This window comes from Poecilia reticulata, chromosome 12 (genome assembly GCF_904066995.2).
Source record: "Poecilia reticulata chromosome 12, P_reticulata-male-v2, whole genome shotgun sequence".
NCBI classification, from domain to species: Eukaryota; Metazoa; Chordata; class Actinopteri; order Cyprinodontiformes; family Poeciliidae; genus Poecilia; species Poecilia reticulata.
The window spans coordinates 29,942,374-29,965,073 of record NC_088841.1 but is presented as its reverse complement, the minus strand read 5'-3'; the positions used below and the strand labels follow the sequence as shown (position 1 = coordinate 29,965,073).

The 22,700-nt window shown below is 39.1% G+C and overlaps 1 protein-coding gene across 2 annotated transcripts in view; it reads right to left on the bottom strand.

Moving 5' to 3' along the window:
- Positions 1 to 21,984, bottom strand: part of LOC145553987 (protein NLRC3-like) — a 35,200-nt gene extending 13,216 nt beyond the window's left edge. Inside the window, exons 1-8 of one of the 2 annotated variants that reach the window (XM_081613204.1) lie at positions 21,910 to 21,984; positions 21,521 to 21,749; positions 19,585 to 21,379; positions 15,521 to 15,694; positions 15,170 to 15,343; positions 14,806 to 14,979; positions 11,994 to 12,167; positions 9,184 to 9,230 (exon numbers count right to left, since the gene is read on the bottom strand). In XM_081613204.1, the coding sequence (XP_081469330.1) occupies positions 9,184 to 9,230; positions 11,994 to 12,167; positions 14,806 to 14,979; positions 15,170 to 15,343; positions 15,521 to 15,694; positions 19,585 to 21,379; positions 21,521 to 21,749; positions 21,910 to 21,912 (2,770 nt within the window). In that variant the 5' untranslated portion in view covers positions 21,913 to 21,984. Of the gene's footprint in view, positions 1 to 8,521; positions 9,037 to 9,183; positions 9,231 to 11,993; positions 12,168 to 14,805; positions 14,980 to 15,169; positions 15,344 to 15,520; positions 15,695 to 19,584; positions 21,380 to 21,520; positions 21,750 to 21,909 lie in introns of those variants that run through there. The other variant, XM_081613205.1, reaches the window with a different exon arrangement.
- Between the last annotated feature and the right edge of the window lie 716 nt (positions 21,985 to 22,700).

The following is a 22,700-nucleotide window of genomic DNA, read 5'->3' as shown; positions in this document are numbered from 1 at the left end:
ATAGTGGAATTTAAGCAAGAAGGAGGATTTATCCACCCAATGAAGCTGACTAGAGCAATAGAGAAAGATAGGAAAAATTAAAACGGCTAGAATCATGAGTAACAAAGAGTGCTAATCTATGCTAGCAGTGAAACTCAACAACAAAAGATAATCAGAATGGAAAACTTGATGGGGGAAAGAATCAAAGCACATATTCCAGGGTCCCTAGCAAGGCTGAGGGGAGTTATATCAGGAGTTCCAACAGAAATATCAATGGAGGAGTTGAAAAAAGAATTAAAGGAGGAAAAATAACAGATGCCACCAGGATTAAAGGTAAAAGAGATGGAGAACTTAAAGATACAATGGCAGTAATTCTGCAATTTGAAAATATCATGCCAGAAAATATTCAACTAGGATATTTGAATTACAGAGTCAGAGAATACATCCCAAAACCCCTCAGATGCTTTGCTTGTCAAAGAATGGGACACATTGCAAAAGACTGTAAAGGAAAACCCAGGTGTGCAAGATGTGGAGGTCCACATGAATATGGAAAATGTGAAAAAGAAGCTAAATCAAATGCTGTAACTGTGGAGGAGAACATAGTGCAGCATATGGTGGATGCAAAATACAAAAGGAAGCTAGAGAAGCTCAAAGAATTAAAATAACAGAAAGAGTCTCGTATGCCGAAGCCTTAAAAAGAGTAAGGAAAGATGACTCAAGAGAAATTAGGTCAGGAGAAACGGGTCAAAGAAACACAATTTGGAGTTCAAATCGAGGGCAGAATGAGCAAAGACAAAGCTCAGCTCCAACAACAATTATACAAAAACATGCTCACATAAATGTAAAGTGGATGAAAATTCAATGGTGGTGAAAAAAGAAAACTTTGTCGCATTTATGTGCCACATTATTAATGTTACAGTTCAAATGAAGAAGAAAAGTGATAAATAAAAGCAATTGTAACAGCGGCAGGAAGATTTCTAGATATGAAAGAAATCCAAGCAGATCAGATTCATACCATTTTAAGTGCCACAGAAATGACAGAGAATACTCAGGAATAGACTCTCATAATAATTATTCATATTCTTCAATGGAATGCTAGAAGTTTAATTGCCAATGGACAAGAACTTAAAAAATTTATTTATGATTTAGAAATAATTCCAGACATAATATGTATACAAGAAACATGGCTGAAACCTAATCTAGAATTTAAAATTCCAGGATATAACGTAGAAAGACAGGATAGAAGTAATGGTAGTGGAGGTGGATGTGCCACTTTAATTAAGGATGGAATAGCTTATAAGAGAAACATAATAAATAAAGATTTAGAATGTGTTAATATAGAAATATTTAAACTAAGAAAATATGGAAATATTACAATTATAAATTATTATAACCCTTGTAAAAAGTCTTGATAGTGAAATATTTACAGAAGTTGCAGGAAATATAAATAGAAGAGAACTATGGTGTGGTGATTTTAACGCACACAATAGGCTATGGGGTAGCAAGAAAACAGATCATAATGGTATCATAGTTGAAGAAATGATGGATGAAAGGTCATTAGTCTGTCTAAATAATGGAAAAGGTACAAGAGTAAATATACACAAAAATACAATGTCATGTCTAGATGTTACATTAATAACTGACTGTCTTGTTAGTTCATGTGAATGGGATATTCACAGTGAGACTACACTAGGCAGTGATCATTTTCCAGTGAGTACAATAATTAATGACAGTATAAATAGGCAACAAGATTACATATTAACAAGATGGTGCTTTAAAAAAGCCAATTGGCAAAATTCAAAATTAATTGTGAAAAAACCAGCCATATGGTTACATTAAATAGTAACATTGAGGAATGTACAAAACAGATAACATAACACATTTTAAATGCTGCAAATTATAGCATACTAAAAATCAAAATCAAAGGAACGAAAAAAGTAATTCCCTGGTGGAATGATGAATGCAGTACAGCAATTAAAGAACGTAACAAAGCATTTAAAATATTACAGAAAAATTTAACAATCGAAAACCTTATTGAATATAAAAAGAAAAGAGCAATAGCTCGGAAAATTATTAAAGGGCTAAAAAGAAAACATGGAGAGAATATTGTTCCTCAATAGGTTCAGAAATAAAATTACAGAATGTTTGGTCAATGTTTAGGAAAATGACGGGGAAAAGAAATGAAGTTAAAATACCAGCATTAGTCCGAGGACAGGAAATATTAGTTCTAAATAAAGATAAAGCAGAACTATTAGGGGAGACTTTTGCTGCAGTTCACAGTGGAGAACATCTTACAGACATTCATGGACAGCAGAAAATACAAAAATTAGGAAATTATAAAAATATATTAGAAAAATGTCAGAAATGCATGTCAACACTAGACATGAATATAACCATGAAGGAAATGAAAACGGTACTGAAAGGGACAGGATATTCAGCTCCAGGGGAGGATCAATTATGTTATGCTATGTTTCAACAGATACCAGAAGTAACATTGAAATTAATATTACAATTATTTAATAGAATATGGAATGAAGGTTTAATACCAAATAGCTGGAAAAGGGCAATAATACTTCCATTTAATAAACCAGGGAAAGATCCTACTAGTCCAAATAACTATAGACCAATAGCTTTAACTTCTCATTTAAGTAAATGGATGGAGAAAATAATAGTTAGTAGATTAGGATATATTGTTGAACATAAGAAACTAATAAATAGATACCAGTGTGGCTTTAGAACAGGAAGATCAACAATGGATGCCCTAACCAGAGTATGTAATGACATAGAGAAAGCTTTAAAAATGAAGGAGGTAATGATTATAGTATTTTTTGATATAGAAAAAGCATATGATTCACTGTGGAAAGAAGGATGACTTATAAAATCAAGCAGATGGGAATTGGTGGAAAGATGTTTAATTGGGTAGCAGATTTTCTGCTGGATAGAAAAATAAAAGTTAAGATCGGAAATGATTATTCAAAAGAGTTTAATGTGGAGAATGGGATTCCTCAAGGAAGTGCAATTAGCCCAATATTATTTTATATAATTATTAATGACATTTTTTCTGACACTGATAAATGTATAAATTCTGCATTGTATGCAGATGATGGGGCCATATGGATGAGGGGAAAAAATGTAAAATACGTAGTGGAAAAAATTAAAAAAGCAATTAAGAAAGTGGAAAAATGGTCATATGAATGGAGTTTTAAATTATCAGCAAGTAAGTCCTGTTTTATGGTTATTACAAATAAAAGAAATATAGATACAGGAACACTAACATTATATGGACAACCTATAGAAAGAGTTAAAGACTTTAAATATTTAGGATTATGGTTAGATAAGTCTTATACATGGAAAACACATATAGAAAAGTTAGAAACTAAATGTAAGAAGGTCATAAATTTACTTAAGGCTGTGGCTGGAAATAACTGGGGTGCAGACAGAGAGTCATTATTAAACATATATAGGGCTCTTATGAGATCAATAATTGATTATGGCAGTTTCATATATAGAGCAGCAGCTAAAACAACACTGCAAAAGATAGACAGACTACAAAGTAGGGCTTTACGTATATGTACAGGAATGGTAAAAACGACACCTATTAATGCTCTTCTAATAGAGACTGGAGAGACTCCGCTAGAAATGAGAAGAATAAAATTAGCCTTAGTATATTGGATGAAATTAAAAGTAATGAAGAAGAGAACATAACATCAAATATAGTAAAAAACTGTTGGGAATATGCAAAGTTCCAGAGTAATGGATTCGGATGGATGATAAGTAAACTGACCAAAAAATATGGATTAGAGGATAAGGAAATAGCTCAAATTAATCCAATTAGTGTTATTCCTCCATGGCTATTTCCTGAGATTAATGTAGACATGACAATTCTTAAAATGAAAAGTAACTGGAATTTAAATGAAATAGGTGTAAAGACTGATATATATTTAAGGGAAACATATTATAACTACCTCAAAATTTATTCAGATGGCTCTAAAAATCTCAAAGGATGTGTGGGAATAGGAATAAATATACCAGAGTTTGAAACTTACATCTCCAAAAGACTATCAGATCACCTTTCTGTTTTCACTGCAGAAATGATGGCAGTTATATTAAGCTTGCAGTGGGTAGAGGAGGTTCGACCAGACAGGGTGGTGATATGTTCAGATTCTAAAGCAGTATTAGAAAGCATCCAGGGAGAAGGAAATAATAGGAAAGATTTAGTATTAGAAACAATACATAGTTATTTAGATTATATAGAGGTGGTATTGATGTCTGGTTTTGCTGGGTACCAGCTCATGAAGGGGTTAAAGGAAATGAAAAAGCAGACAAATTAGCAAAAAGGGCCTTAGAGATGGCAATAACAATTAGAATTCCTTTTGGGAAAGGGGAAGGGAAATCATGTATTAAAAATAAAGAAATAGAAGAATGGCAAAAAAGGTGGAATGAAGAAAAGAAAGGGAGAAGATTGTATAAAGTCCAAAAGTCAGTACTAATTACAAATATTAACGAGAGAAACAGAAGGGAAGAAATAATTATGACCAGATTAAGAGTAGGTCATACCTATTTAAATGACACCTTATATTTAATAGGGAAGAAAAATAATGATAAATGTGAAGGATGTGGTGAGAAAGAAAATGTAGAACATGTATTAATGAACTGTAGAATATATGAATCTGAAAGGGAACATTTGAAAAGAATGGTTAGAAGGACAGGTCAAGAATTGAGTCTTAAAGGAATATTAGGAAATGAAGGAAACATAAAGGATATTTATAGACTAAGGAAAGCATTGTTTACTTTTCTTAAAAATACAAGATTAATAAATAGAATTTAAAAGATGTAGAGAAATGTTGCTACACACTCATGTACAGTAGGTGGCGGTATGCACCTTAAAGTTGCTTGCAATCCGCCATAATAGAAAAGAAGAAGAAGAAGAAGATGAACACGCAGCACATGAGTTGATAACATCCGAAGCGGGTAAGCAGCATGCAGCGGCGCTGTGTTTTGAGCAGCCGGAATCCGCGGCGCAGTGAGGATTTCCATGATAAAGATGGTTGATCGATCATTCTTATTATCATCTGACAAAAAGTATCAGAGACTGAAAGTACGATGAGATCCTGGCAGTCTGAGAGGCAGCTTCTCAGAGATCCAAGCAGGAGAACGGTGGCGCTGAGGCGGAGCCACTCCCCCAGCAGCTAGACGTAAACAGCTTACAGCCAAGGCTAACTCCGGGAGCCAAGGTGGAAAACCTTTTCCCTATGGTCCAAAAGACTTTTTTACTCAAAAATGCAGAAACAGAATGTCCAAAAGAAAACATTTGCATATTGAGTGTCTACAGAGACTGAAAATCTCCCCACTCAGCTCCTGGATCACTTCGAAACTTTGAGTTTTATGTCAAATCCACATGAATTAAATGACAGAAACTAATTTTCTCATTGCATTGTGTAGTTGGTGCTTTTAATCAGTTTTCAGTTAATTCAATTCCAGTCTATGGAATACAAAATGTTACTAAAATCACTCTGTCCTTCTAAAATATTTCAGAAAATCATAAAAATACATTAAATCATATTGAAATATATAGTTTCCCAAATATTGATATCGTATTGTGATCAGAATATCGTATATTGTATCATGAGATTATTGTATTGCTACACCCCTAATTCAAATACATATATATGTGTGTGTATATATATATATATATATGTATATTGTTTTGTTTTTGTTCCACAGGGAACAAAAACAAAAAACTCAGCCCCAGCAAAAAGAAAAAGCACACATGGCCAGGGCAGGACCTGCCATGGAGACTCTGGGGGCCGGCCATGGCACAGCAGGTGGATTCCAGAAGACGGGTCTGGGGGCTGCCGCCGCAGGAAGCAGAGTCGTGGAGACTCTGGTGGGCCGGCAGAAGGCGGAACCTCGGGAGGAGCTGTAGGGGAATCTTGTCCTGTGCATTTGCAAATCTTTTGCATTTGTGGATCTTGTCCTGTGCATTTGTTGATCTTGTCTTGTGCATTTGTGAATCTTAGTCTGTGCATTTGTGAATTATGAGACCAATTTAGCTCCAAATAATTTATCGTGTGGCGGTGAGGAAGGACGCAGGGAGACCCAGGTTGAAGTGATGATGATTTAGATTTAATGAATATTCCACAGAGGAAACAGGGAAACAAACTGACAACATCACACGACCAGAATCCAACAACAGACAAAGACAACAGGTGGGACTAAATACACTGGGAGGGTAATCAAAGAAACGACACACAGCGGGGAACAGTCAGGACAGCACAGAGACTCAGTGGAAAACAAGACACAGAAAACCTCAAAATAACACAGAAAAAGACAGATCTCTACACTTTGCACACTTCAGTGATGTAACCAAGAGAGGCAAAGATTGTAGTGCGAGTTTAGTTTTTATCCATTCTGCATTCTTTACCCTCCCTATGTGGTGATCTGTATTTATTTGAGGTCTTTCTGTTTATTTGGTGCTGTTCCCTGTGAGTCTCTGTGCCGTCCTGTCCTGATTGTTCCCAGGTGTGTCTTGTTCCCTGATTACCCTCCTTGTGTATTTGAACCCACATGTTGTCTTTTGCCGGGTCCTCGTCATGTTAAACCTTTTAGTCTGTTTCATAACACTATTTTCTAATAAAGTTGCTGAGCTTCAGCTCACTGATGAGCCAGTGGGTTTGAAGCAAAGTACGGTGTGATGTTAACCAACCAATTGCAGAAGTTGTAGCTTAATGACGCTTCCCCTCCCATTAGCATTTAATTATTTACCTTTTTTCCCAGTTTTGGGGAAAATATAAATGAAAAAAAAGGAAAATTAAAAAAGAATAAATCAAAAAGAATTGATGAAAATGGAAAAAGGATAAATGAAAAAGGGAAAGATTGATAAGAGAGAAATGAAAAATGGATAATTGAAAAGGGGATAAATTAAATAAAAATAGATCAATGAAAATAGATAAATGAAAGAGGGATCAATGAAAAATAATGAAAATGGGAAAATGAAAAACAGATAAATGAAAACTTGGAAAAGGATAAATGAAAAGGAAAATAGGTAAATGGAAAAATTACTGTGTAAAATGAAAAGGTCTACAATGCAGATTATGGAATAATCCCATCTTTCATCTTTAAAGGACTGGAAGATGAATAAATTTACAATGACTCAATTAGAAGAGTTTCACCAAGAAACATGTTTCTGAGTGAAAGAGACAGACAAGTAGAGACTGAACGATCTGTTTAACACAGAGTTTCTTTGACAAAAGGAGACTCTTTAGACCAGGGGTCCTCAAACTTTTTCCTGTGAGGGCCACATACGTTTTCCTTTCTCTGGTGGGAGGCTGGAGTCCGTTTGTAACAGAAAAAGTGTGACGTTTGCAGGAGTGCCTAAATGTAAAAAATTTTTGATTTCCAGAAGCACAAATAACCCTCTCTGGGTTCTTCACAGGAAAAATCCAGGAAATAACACTAGTTACAAAATAAATAGCGAATTTTCCAGATTGTAAGCCGCATCACACTATACGTCGCAACCCCAAATATTTTTTTTTTAAACCAGTAAACATACACTGCACCGGACCATAAGCTGCACCGGACTATAAACCACAGATATCTCTGCCGCTCCAGGTTTTCCACAATGATGCAGCAGCAGCAGAGGGGGGTGGACACCCAAAATTTGAGTCATAACAGGTCAATTGAATATTATTTATTACGGTTGAAAAGGAAAATGGTGCCAAGTTTAGATTTAACTGAACTGATTACTGTAGTTTCCGAACAGTAACTGTAACAGTAAAAATGCTGATCTTTCGTGTCTGCTACTAGCATGTGCTAAATGAAAATGGGCACTTCTTCTTCCTCTGCTTTTTCTTCAGATTTCAACAGCAGCTTGCATCCATTATTGTTGCACTACTGCCATCTATTGGATCCTAATATCTATACCTCAAATTCTCATAACGATCCCAGTATAATTTAAAAAACCGAAAAATCTTCTTTTTCCTGTCAATGCTATTTAACTGATCAACATTCTCAAATTTCAATTCCCTATTAAAACCTAATTCTGTTTTAATGGGCGCATCCTTCTTTTATTTCCAATTTTGACTTCCAATGATTCACTTCCTGTTAAAGAGCCCCCTGGTGGTTGAAGAAAAATCCACATATAAGCCGCACTGGACTGTAAGCCTCTTGGTTCAAAGTGTAGGAAATAAGTAGTGGCTTATAGTCTGGAAAATACGGTATATGAAAAAAATCTAAATATATTGTTCAGGGGGCCAGATCCGGCCCGCGGCCATAGTTTGGGGACCACTGCTTTAGACTCTATAGACCAGGGATAGGCAACTGCAGGGCTCGAGGATCAGTGTCCTGAAACATTTAGATACATCTCTACTTCAACACACCTAAGTCAAATAATAAGATCAATAGCAGGACTCAATAGATCTTGACTGCACTTTGGAGGTGATTCAGGTGTCTTATTGAAATGTGTTGGACCAGGGAGACATCCAAGAGTTGCAGTACACTGACCCTCAAGGAGAAGGATTGCCCACCCCTGTTCAGACTCAACTCAGCAGAGAAACACTGAGGAACGATAATTGAGCCAGAATCCTGGATAGAGAGGTTCAGTGAATGTGGTGTTGAAGGTGTGGAGGTGGATCAGTGAGTCAGAGGAGACTCTGTAGAAGGACAGAAGGCCAGCAGGACAGTCCACATACACTGATACTCTGTTAGAGACAGAGGAGGAGGAGGAGAGACGAGTACGTTTGTTATTATGCCTGACAGAGTAACCTTCAGTATTAGAGCAGTTCAGACTCCAGGAATAATCATTCCATCCAAACAAACAGTCTCTTCTCCTCCTGATTTTTCTGTAACTCAAAGATATATCAACTTCTCCTCTCCACTCGACCTCCCAGTAACAGCGACCAGTTATACCAGTTCTACACAGCAGTTGGCAAATATCAAATCTGTGTGGATGATCAGGGTATGACTGAAGCTCCCCTTCAAATGTCACTTTCCTGTTGCCTTCAGACAGTTTGAGTTTTCTGCTCACTGTGTTTGTGTCGATGGTGAGTTGACAGGAATCTGATGGGGAGAACAAACACAATCCAGTTGCAGTTATTGATTATTTATTGATCTTTGATGATGATCCTGAATGAGTGATGTGGCAGTTTGAAGATGGTTGAATGTGAGCTGCTTTGTTGTCATGAATCAGATAAAAAACACACTTACACTTCCTCAGACCTGGTGTCAAGAATCGGCCTCCAGCAGGCTCCACCCTGAAAGGAGGAGGGGGTCAGACCATCAGTCTTTTTCAGCAGCAAACATGGACATTACATGTCTCTCAGATACACATTGTCCTCCACTGAGACAGGAATAGTCCAAAATTTGTATACGTCCAGGGTTTCCCCAGTGTATTAAAGGCCTGATGGCCCGCCATGCTTTACTAGCACCACCACCAGGCCAAGTCGTTCTTGTTTATGTTTTTAGGGAAATATAAAAATTAAATGAAATAAAATCTCTGGTTTTTTTTTAATCGGATTGCAAGCGTCTTTGTTGCTCTGAGCGTCTCACTGGCCGAGCAGATTTATTTCTAAACGATATGTTTATAGAAGATAGGTTTATAGTTTATGCATAAGCCGGACCAATCACACCGCTGGCGCTTCTGTGCGTTACCTCGCGCACTGCAGCAGCTGGATGTCTAAAGTTAACCCCAGCACAGATCGAGTGTGCCTCCTTTTACTCAAACTGGAAACAGGCTGACCTGTATGGATATTTACATCAACCCCCTGTGAGGAATTATGATTCTTTTTCAGAGTTTTTTTTTTTTTTAAATCAAGGTAGAAGTTTAAAACCCACTGTGTTAGCTCTGGTTGTGCAGCTCTACGTGCAGGAATAATTTGTAGTCGTGCATTCAGAGGTGCACTTTGAGTGAGCTGTGAGAATGATTTATATTTGTAAACAGAATTTTGTGTGACTTTTCCATCTCAACACGTTGCCCATCGCCTGGCTCTTTCTGCGCTGATAAAAGTATATCGGTTGGGCGTTGTGTTAGGGGTTAACGAACCAGCGCTAATCACTCATGATTATTCAGCCTGGTGAGGAGCTTTTGCGCTCTCCTCACAGTTCATCACGCTGATTTATATTATAATTTTTAGTATTATTTTTCCGGTTACATGAAGCATCAAACCATATCAAATGCTTTGTCCACTTAGTCAGACAGAATTATTGTGCGCTGCCGTGTAGAGATCTTTATAGTCGTCCTATAAACTCAACCAACCAAAATAGTTTCTGTGTCCCCTTGTTAAAAACTCTACATACACAAAATTAAAGAACTACTAAAGCCACATTAGCACCATTCAATTAAATCTCCCATTTGTTGCACATCTCTGCGCAGTGCAGCGGGTTTAACTCGTCATGCAGGGCCAGTCCAAGGCTGCATGAGGCCTTGAGCAGAATTTGACTTAGGGGCCCCTTTTGTTGCTAAAAACATCAGCACCTCTAACAGTTTCTGTGTTAGATTCAGTGAAATCTGGGAGAGGGGGAGTAGTTTTACTGGTCAATCTAAAAAGCAATAAGTTATAATCGCATTTTACTAATTTGTATTTGTTAACAAACAGAGCTTAAACTCAAAGATTAAACTCAGCATTAGATTTTAGCTACGGTAACAAAACAATCTTGCTATGAATATTGTTCTTTCAACTTTTACAAAGTAAGCTTGCCAGCTCCTTAAAATCTTATATTTAAATATTAAGCAATTTAAAAATTTACTTTATGTATGCTGAAACCATTAAATAAAATTTTGTAGCATTGATCATCTCAATAAATAAATGTTACATTTATGTATCTGTGGTCTGTGTTAAAATATTAGCATTTATGGGGCTCCTGATGGAGCTGCTGACTTAATTTGAATTAAACAGAAGTGCAAATAATTTAAATTCGTTTTAATTGTGTTTTTTGATTTGTTGTTTTTAAGACTAATTGTGAGTTTAAATAGTGTTTCACTGATGCTGTTTTCCCGTACCCTATAATTACCCCGTAATATTTTTAAATTTCCTATCTACTTAACATCCTTTAATACAAAAACGCAGTGGACCGCCTCAGCACCCTGACCACCAGTCTGAGCAAGTTTTCTGGGGGAAACCCTGAGGTCCATTTGTTGTAAGAACACAGATAAGGGTTGTCTGTCCACTCTTTGTTGAGAGCAGACAGGAATGGAGGACAGAGAAGATCTCAGCTCTGATGAGGAGCTGGCCTGCCTTCAAACTGATTCCAGGGTCAAAGAAATATTGGACAGATTTCCTCTAAAGGGGGCGGAGCCTGGATTGGAGGAACCAGCAGCAGCTTCCAGGAACAAACCTTGGGAACCTCTGGAGGAGAACATGGATATGAGATTCCTACTTTAATCAGTGGATTCATTGGTAGAAAACATGATGACTGAAATATCTGAGAGCTGCAGCTCCATTTTCTACTGATCTGCTGGAACATCAGATAGAAATGAAGAATTTCATCATTTCACATCAAATATGTTCATCTTCCACAAAAACAACTGAATTATTGACCTGAACTGATTCTAAAGGTCTGGATGGTAAAAACATCCATAGTTTTTCTGACTCATTAGTTTCCAGAAAGAGTTTAAATGTTCCATCAGTAAAGATCTCTCCTCTTTCCAACCTGATTCAGTCCATGAAGCAGAACATCTCTGCTGCTGCAGCAACAGGAGGAAACTTCTCCAGCTCTCAACTTCTACACTCTGACTGCTGGGAAACAGATCAAGGAGGAACAGCCTTTTCTCCAGGCTGCCTCCTTCTGACTCTAGCGCCACCTACTGGCTGTTCACCAGAATTAACAGCTAAGGAGTAAAGAAGAAACGAGAGAAATAATGCGAGAGAAATTATGTTAATGTAGCCACATAAAATATGTAGACACCTCAACACTGGACTTTCTCTTTGAATTGTTTCTGCAACAGCTCAGTAAATGGATGACGGGGCATTTTTGTGTCACAATGATGAAACAAAGAAAATGTTTAGGTTCCTCCATACCTGAGAGCTTCCAGTCTCCAGTGTGGATCCTTCAGTCCAGCCAACAGCAGCTTCATTCCTGAGTTTCTTGGATGATTGTAGCTCAGGTCCAACTCTTTCAGATGGGCGGGGTTAAAGGTCAGAGCTGAGGCCAGAGAAGCACAGCCGTCCTCTGAGACCAAACAGCCTGATAAGCTGCCGACACACAATGCATCACATGATGAGAACATTGAGGTACAGCCCAAGGTCTGAACTGGTCATTTTCACTAGAGGGGAAAAAACTCAAGAATGTGGTGCTTAATCTGTTAATAAAATTATATAGTAATAAAACTATTTAATTCTGTAGCTAATAAAAATTAACATTTTTCACATATAGAATGTAGCAACTGCTGGGAGGAAGAATCTAATATAATACTCATTTGTGCACCTAGGATGCAGGCATCTGTCATGTTCTCAGAGTTACATTATCAATCAAAGCTAGATTCCTACCTTTATCTCTCTTCTTGATTCTTCCAGCCTGGAGTAAAGAAAAACCAGCCACATTCATGTGTTGTTAAGACTTAGCCTGGTTAGCCACATCATGGTAAGACTATTATTATTGTTCTAATCCAGTGGTTCTTAACCTTTTTTTAGGTACCGAACCCACCAGTTTCATATGTGCATTGACTGAACCCTTCTGTACTGATAAATAAAATATGATTTTTTTCCCCGAAAATTCAAGACATAGGGGTGACCCAACTAGAGTCTAGTTAGGTCACCCCAAGATCACACTAAGTTTTCTTAAAAGGTAGAGTCTCTGAGATCAGTTCTTCAACATATAGTCAGTGTTTTCAGCAAAGTTGAGCTGACTGTCCAGGAACGACCCAAGGTATTTAAAATTTGCCACAGTTTCAACAGGTTGGCCATCGAGAGAAACTGGAACCACCTTAAGGTCTTGTTTAGATCATTTAATTTTTCATTCTTAAGAGAATGAAAAAATAATAATAAATAATAAAGACTTTGCGGTATTCTGATTTAGTAATGTAATTATATTAGTTGTGTTACCACCCCACGCCACTAGAGGCTGTAGCAGGCCCGAAAAGTTGTGACTCAGGAGCAGTGGCGCAAAAAGTGGGTATGCAACGCATAGGGGCGCAGTACCAGAGGGGGCGCCAAAACCCAGTCTGGAGGGGGCAGCGCGCCGATGATGTTCTCCCATACACTTCAGCGCGCCTTACACTCCTTCACCTCACGCACATAACGAGGTAAATGTAGCGAGTTTATTCCCGTACACTTTTGCGCACCTTACGCTCCTTCACCTCACGCACATAACGAGGTAAATGTAGCGAGTTTATTCCCATACACTTTTGCGCGCCTTACGCTCCTTCACCTCACGCACATAACGAGGTAAATGTAGCGAGTTTATTCCCGTACACTTTTGCGCACCTTACGCTCCTTCACCTCACGCACATAACGAGGTAAATGTAGCGAGTTTATTCCCATACACTTTTGCGCGCCTTATGCTCCTTCACCTCACGCACATAACGAGGTAAATGTAGCGAGTTTATTCCCGTACACTAATGCGTGCCTTACGCTCCTTCACCTCGCGCACATAACGAGGTAAATGTAGCGAGTTTTACCCTTGACGTATCGTCGTCTCGGGGGGGGGCTGAGTGAGCGTCGCTCCTTCACCCTGACGTTCCTTCCCTCGGTTGGGGGAGGGGGGGCGCCGATCTATGTTTTCGCATCCACCTGAATAATGTGTAATTGCGCCACTGCTCAGGAGCAGATTTAGAAGTACACCGAAAGCTACAGAATTTGGTAAAAAACTGTGAGCTTTGCTGAAGTAATTAAAGACACAAGTTCAAATCCACCCTGAGAGTGGAGCTCCTTCAATCAGTGCTCCTCCGCAGCTCTGATTGGCTAAACAATGTAACGTGATTCTCTGCTGCAAGTGATGGCAAAGCTGGGCGTCATCACGACTTTACACAAGTGTGTCTTTACCTCTGCGGCAGAGGCTCCGCCGAACCCCTGAGACCGACTCACCGAACCCCTGGGGTTCGATCGAACCCAGTTTAAGAACCACTGTTCTAATCTTATACTGAAATAACATTTACTTATCTCTGCTAGCATGTAATTGTAATAGATAGCAACACACTGTGCTGCACCTTCCATATGTCATAAGCTTTTGTAAAAAGGAAGATGGCAGAGTTGTGGCCAAGTGTCAATTTCATGTGTGTGTGACCAGGTTTGTGCTTGTGACGATCTGTTTTCTGTGTAGTTATTTTTGAGGTTCTGTGTCCTGTGTTCCCCTGAGTCTCTGTGCCGTCCTGATTGTTCCCAGCTGTGTCTCGTTTCTATGATTACCCTCCCAGTGTATTTAGTCCCCACCTGTTTTCTTTGTGTCTGATCGGATCCTCGTCGTGTGTACGTCTTTGCTGCTCGTTGTTCTGTTCTGTGGATTTTTGTCATTAAATCATCATCATCATCGTCCTGCGTCTGCCTGCGTCCTACCTCACCACCCACTCCTCAAATCATGACAGATCCGACCACAGACTCCCAGTGCAAAATAGACTATCCACATCACTGTTAATCTTAAATCTCTGAGACATGATTGTGTTTGGACTGTGATCTTGGGATTAAATTAAATATTTTTTGCAGTGAATCAAGTGCATCATAAGTTTTCAGTGAACAATTGCAGGGTTTTATGTGGGTTTGTCCACCTAAAGTGGTGCATGAACTACGAATGGATAAACTTAATGGAAAACACCTTTATTAGTGTAACAAATTTGGATTGGCAGAGCGTAACATAATGGACAGGACTCTAGATTCACTAGGAGAGGGAACATTGTACCTGAGAGTTTCCAGGTTGCAGTTTGGACTCTCCAGTCCAGCAGAGAGAAGCTTCACTCCTGAATCCTGCAGGTTGTTGTTACTCAGATCCAGTTTTCTGAGACTGGATGACTGGGAGCTGAGAACTGAGGACAGAGCTTCACAGCTTCTCTCTGAGAGGTTACAGCCACTCAGACTGATGAGACAAGGAGAAAAATCTGTTCAAGTATTCATCAAAATTTGTTTTCTTTACCAATAAATGATGTTATTTTTGGAAAGACAGATCAAATATACTATTCAATCCACAATTGAAATAACATTTGTATCATCTCGGGCAGCAGCCAATCAACAGCAAGCTGGTTTCACCAGCATTGAGAACATTTTACCTGAGAGTTTCCAGGTTGCAGTTTGGACTCCTCAGTCCAGCAGAGAGAAGCTTCACTCCTGAATCCTGCATGTTGTTGTTACTCAGGTCCAGTTCTCTGAGACTGGAGGACTGGGAGCTGAGAACTGAGGACAGAGCTTTACAGCTTCTCCCTGAGAGGTTACAGTAACTCAGTCTGAGGAGACAGGAAGAAAAATGTTAAATATAAAATAAATTCCTTACAAGTAAACAATTTTCTTGGAAAGATTGAAGGAATCTACTATTCAATCCACTACTGAAATAACATTTACATCATCACTGATGGGAGGTATTGGACAGAAACCTGATTTAATCAGGACTGAGAACTTTGTACCTGAGAGTTTCCAGGTTGCAGTTTTGACTCTCCAGTCCAGCAGAGAGAAGCTTCACTCCTGAATCCTGCAGGTTGTTGTTACTCAGGTCCAGTTCTCTGAGAGTGGAGGACTGGGAGCTGAGAACTGAGGACAGAGCTTTACAGCTTCTCTCTGAGAGGTTACAGCCACTCAGTCTGAGGAGAGAGGAAGGAAAATCTGTTAAACAATTCAAAATATATGTTTCAATTTTCAGTCATCAATGTTCTTCTAGGACAGATTAAAGGAACTGTCCTATTACACATGGTTCATCCCATAGTTGGGCCTTAAAGGAATTAACTACTGGCAAGACAACTATAAAATTTCACAATGTACATGAAGGCAGTGTCTATTGTAACTCAAAAAGCAGTAGTTTTGTTCCTTCCACAGGACAAAAAATGGGATTTTCGACAGCTATTGACACCTTGTTCTGCTGTGCGCATGGAGATTGAGGGCTTTCGGCAAGAGGTTTTTGTCATTGTCGAACACTGCCAAAAATGGTCAAACGCTGTGTGTCCGTGCTCCCCTATAACCCCCTCCGCCTGTGCCTAACAGAGGTTTTCGTATTTAAATGAAGTTGCTGAGTGCCATGCAAATGCAAATCAACTGTTGATTTTTGACTCTGCCTTTTGACTCTTATTCATTTTGTAGCTAACCCTTTTTATCTTCTGTTCACCATAAAGAAGTATGTTTGGAGAAAGAATATTAAAACTATCTTATCCATTAAAATATATATTACATGTGTGTTAGGAGCACTGAAAAACATAGTTTTGGTTGAATTGATGATTTAAAAGAAGAATATGCATGATTACATACAATAGATTTTTGTGAAACGTGATCTTACTTTGACATTCCTCCTATCTGAAGATTTATCTTGTGATGGGAGGAATTGCACAACTTAATCAAAAATAATAATAAAAACCATGTTCCAGAGTGGGGCTGCACAGTGGCGCAGTTGGTAGAGCTGTTGCCTTGCAGCAAGAAGGTTCTGGGTTCAATTCCCAGCCCCGGTCTTTCTGCATGGAGTTTGCATGTTCTCCCTGTGCATGCGTGGATTTTCTCCGGGTACTCTGGTTTCCTCCCACAGTCCAAAAACATGACTGTCAGGTTAATTGGCCTCTCCAAATTGCCCGTAGGTGTGAGTGTGTGTCTCCTTGTAGCCCTGCGACAGACTGGCAACCTGTCCAGAGTGACCTCGCCCAGCACGCTAGCTGGAGATAGGCACCAGCAACCCTCCCGACCCCACTGAGGGACAAGGGTGTCAGAAAATGGATGGATGTTCCAGAGTGGTAGATTGTACATAAAGAATTTTGTGAAAAATATTCAAACTAATGTTAATGTTCACTGATTGCTTTAAAGACCCAGACTCATGCTATATTGGAGTAGTAGTGGTCATTCCACATCACAATACAGGACTTAAGAAACTACAGATGATTTGTCAGTATTCAGTGGCTTAACTCTGAAGTTTAAATTGAAGAGCAAAATGGTTGAAAGTATGTGATTCCTTCTGATCGAGTATAACATTTGTATTGTTTTTTTTAAAGTTTTGTTAGTTAAGCCCTAAATATAACTCAAGGATTATGAATCATATTCTGTATAAACTAAAAAGGAGACAGCTCAAAGTAGAATTGAGTAAATAAACATATATACATCTAAAAACATTTTAGCAATTAATTATAATAAAAAATAAAATATGCTGTCACGTAACTTTTGAAAAAATAACTTTTAGAATGTATTTTTTTTGGTCAGCTTTCATTTAACACTCCAGTCCAGTTGGTGGCAGTAATGCGCTTTCATAGTCGGTCAAGCAGCCGCCATTAAACCCTAGAGGAAGATTGCACTGGTGGTAACGAGTGCTAACTGCCTACACCCAACATGAACAAAAATACCCGTGCGTTGTGTGAAATGGTGGAAAATGTCCTATTTCACGGAGTTACATTTTCAGTATCGTTTTGATATTAAGCAATGTTCCGGCGGAAAACAACAGATGACACCGACTGTCGTTTTCTTAATGCCGAAACAAGTGTAGGGTGAGATTTTGTATTGTAATCTCTATTACATGTGATGTTTTGAACTCTTAAAAATACTTACACATTCTTTGATTTTTTCAGACCTGAAAAATGGCCAAGCCGTACCAGCCAGACCTCAGACCACGGTGCCGAGGAGCTCTTACGGAGTCCACCAGGATGAAGAGAAATTCAGTAAGTTATGATTTCACATTTAGTGAATAGTGAACACTCACATATTGTAAGGAAAACTGATCTTCCCGTTATTTATTTATTTTGTTGTAACGCAGTACAGCAAGGCAGAGTGTGAAAAGCAGTAGAGATCTACAAAATGGCGGACAGAGGACAGAAATGAGGACGAAGTCATGAAGCCGGTATGTATAATCACTGCGTTGATTCCCAACTGTATAATGGTTGGTTGAGAATAATTTTAACATATTTACTTCTGTATTTTTGAGAAAGTGATATATTTGCTACAATATTTTTTAAATTTTAAATTTATTTCCACAGACTCCTCAGAATGGGAGTCACATTTGTGTCAATCAGACTATTCAGGAACATTCTGATGTCCGTGATGAGGACAGAGATGCAACTGTGTGTGAATATCTACTATTTTAGAATGTTGATCATTTATGCTTCAATATTGTTTATGTACATAATGTAATTATGCTATGTATTGACAATGCACAAAAATGTTTTCCAGCTGCATCCAGGACCTACTGCCAGTCATCCAGATGTAGCTAAAGAAAGAAGCAGGTAAGATTTATTACTAATCTAGAGATGTCACAATTCCTTGAATGATTAAAGTACTGTGATTTATTAAAATCCATCAAAGCAAATTATCTGCCTCAGAGTTTGTTGAACTATGTTTTACTATTTATTACCAACTGCTTTTAATTCTTTTTTCTTCCAATTGTTTCCAAGTGTTTTCTCTTTTTCATTAAAGTTTTTATTTTTTGTAAGAATGTATTGATATGTTTTTTTGTTTGTTTTAATGTCTATATAATGTACTAACCTGGCAGTTGCCAAACAATTTCACTGTAGTTTCATAATGTCTAAAAGTTGCCTGTAGCTCATAATGATTGTTCTGTATTAACAGCTGATGGAGGAAGGCAGAGAGTACTGGCATTCTGGGAGAATGGCAGCTATGAGGTGGTGTCAGGATGGACCCCAAGTTCCTCCAACCAGGAGCTCAGTGACATCAGGACTACAAGACGGGAAGAGACATCAGGTCTATGCTACAGGAGAGATGTTGGGCCTGTCCTGAACGCAGCATAATGTTCATGTTTGGACAAAAAAACACGGCCAGATGATCCAGACAAGCATTTATGTCTTATTTTGTGTGCAAACAGTAAAAAAAATAAAATGAAATAAAGAAAAAAAAGCTTCTGTCTCTTTTATGTTTCTCATATATGAACAAGTTGCATATCAAATAAATATATTTTAATACAGCATTTATTTTTTATATAGATTTTTTAAAATACATCATTAAATATATTAATGATTGGGGCGGGGTTTATTTATAAAAACATAAGTGCAAAGTCCAATGGGCACACATAAACCAACCAATCACATGTCAATGATGAACTCTGATGTCATTGTTTTTCAACCAATTACTGAGAATCCACGTGAGTCTGCTGAAGCGCCTTTGCATATGCTAAGTAGAGTCGTTAACACCTCTCGCCCGTCCGGTCCCCCGCACCGCCACTCCCCCCCTCCAAGGATTCCGCAATAGACAGATTTCGACTCCCGGGCGTGAAAATGAAAACTTACGATTGCTGTAGATATCTGTTGCTGACTAGCTGCGTTTGCGTCAGAATACAGGGTCAAAAATCCCACTTGTCGTCCTGTGTTCGATATGTAAAATTATGGCCAGCCACCGCAAGAAGTCGGTCTCTATTTCATTCATCCTTTGCTAGTGGTCAACATGAGGGAGACAATGTACCAGAAAATAAATGTAGATGACATGATTCAATGTTTACCTCAACATTAGTATATTTCACTCTGTCAAAAATAAATACAGTACCAATCTGTGTCCTTACAGAGCTTTGTTGGAGGAGTTAACCACTGACAGCAGCCTCAGAAGAACCTCCTCTGAAGCAGAGAATTTTTTCAGGTCAAACACATCCAGATCTTTTCCTGATGACACTAAGATAAAGATCAGAGCTGACCACTGAGCAGGAGACAGTTTATCTGTGGAGAGACTTCCTGAACGAAGAGACTGTTGGATCTCCTCCACTAGAGAACGATCATTCAGTTCATTCAGACAGTGGAACAGATTGATGCTTTTCTCTGCAGATACATTCTCACTGATGATCTTCTTGATGTACTGAACTGTTTTATGATTTGTCTGTGAGCTACTTCCTGTCTGTGTCAGCAGACCTTGTAGGAGTCTCTTATTGTTCTGCATTGAAAGTCCCAGGAGGAAACGGAGGAATAAGTCCAGGTGTCCATTTGGACTCTGTAAGGCCTGGTCAACAACTCTCTTATGGAGATCATTTAATTTAGGTTTATTAAATAATGAAGACTTCTCAGATGTTTGTGTTTCTTCCAACAGGTTGATCCCAGAGTTGTTGAAGGTCAGATGAACATGAAGAGCAGCCAAAAACTCCTGAACACTCAGATGGATGAAGCAGAACACCTTGTTCTGGTACAGCCCTCTCTCCTCTCTAAAGATCTGTGTGAACACTCCTGAGTACACCGAGGCTGCTCTGATATCGATGCCACACTCTGTCAGGTCTGATTCATAGAAGATAAGGTTTCCTTTCTGCAGCTGATCAAAAGCCAGTTTTCCCAGAGACTCAATCATCTTCCTGCTCTCTGGACTCCAGGGTGCATCTGTTTCAGCTCCTCCGTCATACTTGGCCTTCTTCACTTTGGTCTGAACCACCAGGAAGTGGATGTACATTTCAGTCAGGGTTCTGGGTAGCTCTCCTACTTCTCTGGTTTCCAACACATCCTCCAGAACTGTAGCAGTGATCCAGCAGAAGACTGGGATGTGGCACATGATGTGGAGGCTTCGTGATGTCGTCTTCATGTGGGAGATGATCCTGCTGGCCTGCTGCTCATCTCTGAATCTCTTCCTGAAGTACTCCTCCTTCTGTGGGTCAGTGAACCCTCTGACCTCTGTCACCATGCCAACACACTGAGGAGGGATCTGATTGGCTGCTGCAGGTCGTGTGGTTATCCAGAGGAGAGCAGAGGGAAGCAGTTTCCCCCTGATGAGGTTTGTCAGCAGAACATCCACTGAGCTGGACTCTGTAGCATCAGTCAGGATCTCCTTGTTGTGGAAGTCCAGTGGAAGTCGACTCTCATCCAGGCCATCAAAGATGAACAGAACCTGGAAGTGTTCAAAGCTGCAGATTTCTTTGGTTTCAGTAAAGAAGTGATGAACAAGTTCCACCAAGCTGAACTTTTTCTCTTTCAGCACATTCAGCTCTCTGAAGGTGAATGGAAATATGAAGTGGATGTTCTGGTGGGCTTTGTCTTCAGCCCAGTCCAGAGTGAACTTCTGTGTTAAGACTGTTTTCCCAATGCCAGCCACTCCCTTTGTCATCACTGTTCTGATTGGTTGATCTCTTCCAGGTGGGACTTTAAAGATGTCTTCTTGTCTGATTGTTGTTTCTGATCTGTGTGGTTTCCTGGATGCTGTTTCAATCTGTCTGACCTCATGTTCATCATTGACCTCTCCAGTCCCTCCCTCTGTGATGTGGAGCTCTGTGTAGATCTGGTTCAGAAGGGTTGGACTTCCTGCTTTAGCAATCCCCTCAAATACAGACTGGAACTTCTTCTTCAGACTAGATTTAAGTTGATGTTTACAAACTGCCGCATGTTGTTCTAAATTAACACAAAAAGTAAAATCAGGAATGACAAAATCTGTATTTGATGATGATTTGAATAAATGAGATTGCATTTCTTCAGACATTAATAATTGTGTGATTTATGCATGAAATTAAATCTTTGTAGAAATCCTCTTACTGCACTGCAGAAGGTCAGCCAGCTTCTTCTGCTTCATCCTTCTCAGGAAGTTCAGTATGATCTTCATCACTGCCTCTCTGCTGCTCCTCCTCTGCTCTTCTTCCTCACTTTCCAACACCTCATCATAGTCTCTCTGAGTCTCTGAGCATTCTGGGTAATCTGGACTCAGAACCTTCTGGATCTTCTTCAGCTCATTCTTCATAAAAGTGACAATGTTGTCCTCCAGCATCTGAAACAGAATAATAGATCAAGGAAACATCAGACTGGAACCAAAGCGCCAAACACCAGATGGATGTTGGACACACTGACAGTCCTCTGGTCTACAAAGTGCAGCATGGAGACGACTGTGAACAGAACCATGGAAAAGTAGTTGTTGTTCATGTGCAGACCATAAATATGGAGTCCAGTTGTTTTTGATGCTGCTGGGCAGACAGACCACTGGCAGCCTCTGAGCTCTGCTGGTCCACTCTGTGGAGGAACCAGGAACAATTAGGAAATCAGGAAATATTAATCCAGCAGTGGTCACAGTTGAAATCACCAAGAGTTTCACATCAAAATCCTTAAAGCCAAAAAACAGAGCATTACATGAGCACAACACAGAGACGTTAGAAAGAGGAAGATGAACTACAAGGATGAAGACCAGTAACACCAGAATCACCCAGCAGACATTTTAAAAAGTTGGTGCTGAACTTGGACTTCAAAGCGTCCACACTGTCAGCAGATCTGATGCTGATGGAGATAGAGTCCCAGAGATTGGGGACAGTAGACGTGAAGGTTCTGTCCCCACAAGTCTCCCAACCAGTGTGCTGCATCAATGAGGTTCTCATGATTAAATCTGAGGTGATATGGACATGGAGAATGTCTAAGATACACTATATGGGTCAGTCAACACTTTTGCTCACAATTTCAGATTTTCGTAATTAGGTGTTCCAATCACTTCCATTGAGACAAATGTATAACATTAAGCCTCTAGACATGCAGACTAGGGGATTTATTTATACATATTGTCATGAAATCTGGTATGAGCATGTGAGATCTTTCCAGGTGCACGCAGAAAACGGAATAAAGGCCTGAGAATTAACAGTATACCCTGCATATGATTATAAGTAATAAGTGATTATAAAGTGATAATACACATGCCAATGAAGAAATGTCTGTAATGTATGATCAAAACATGTAT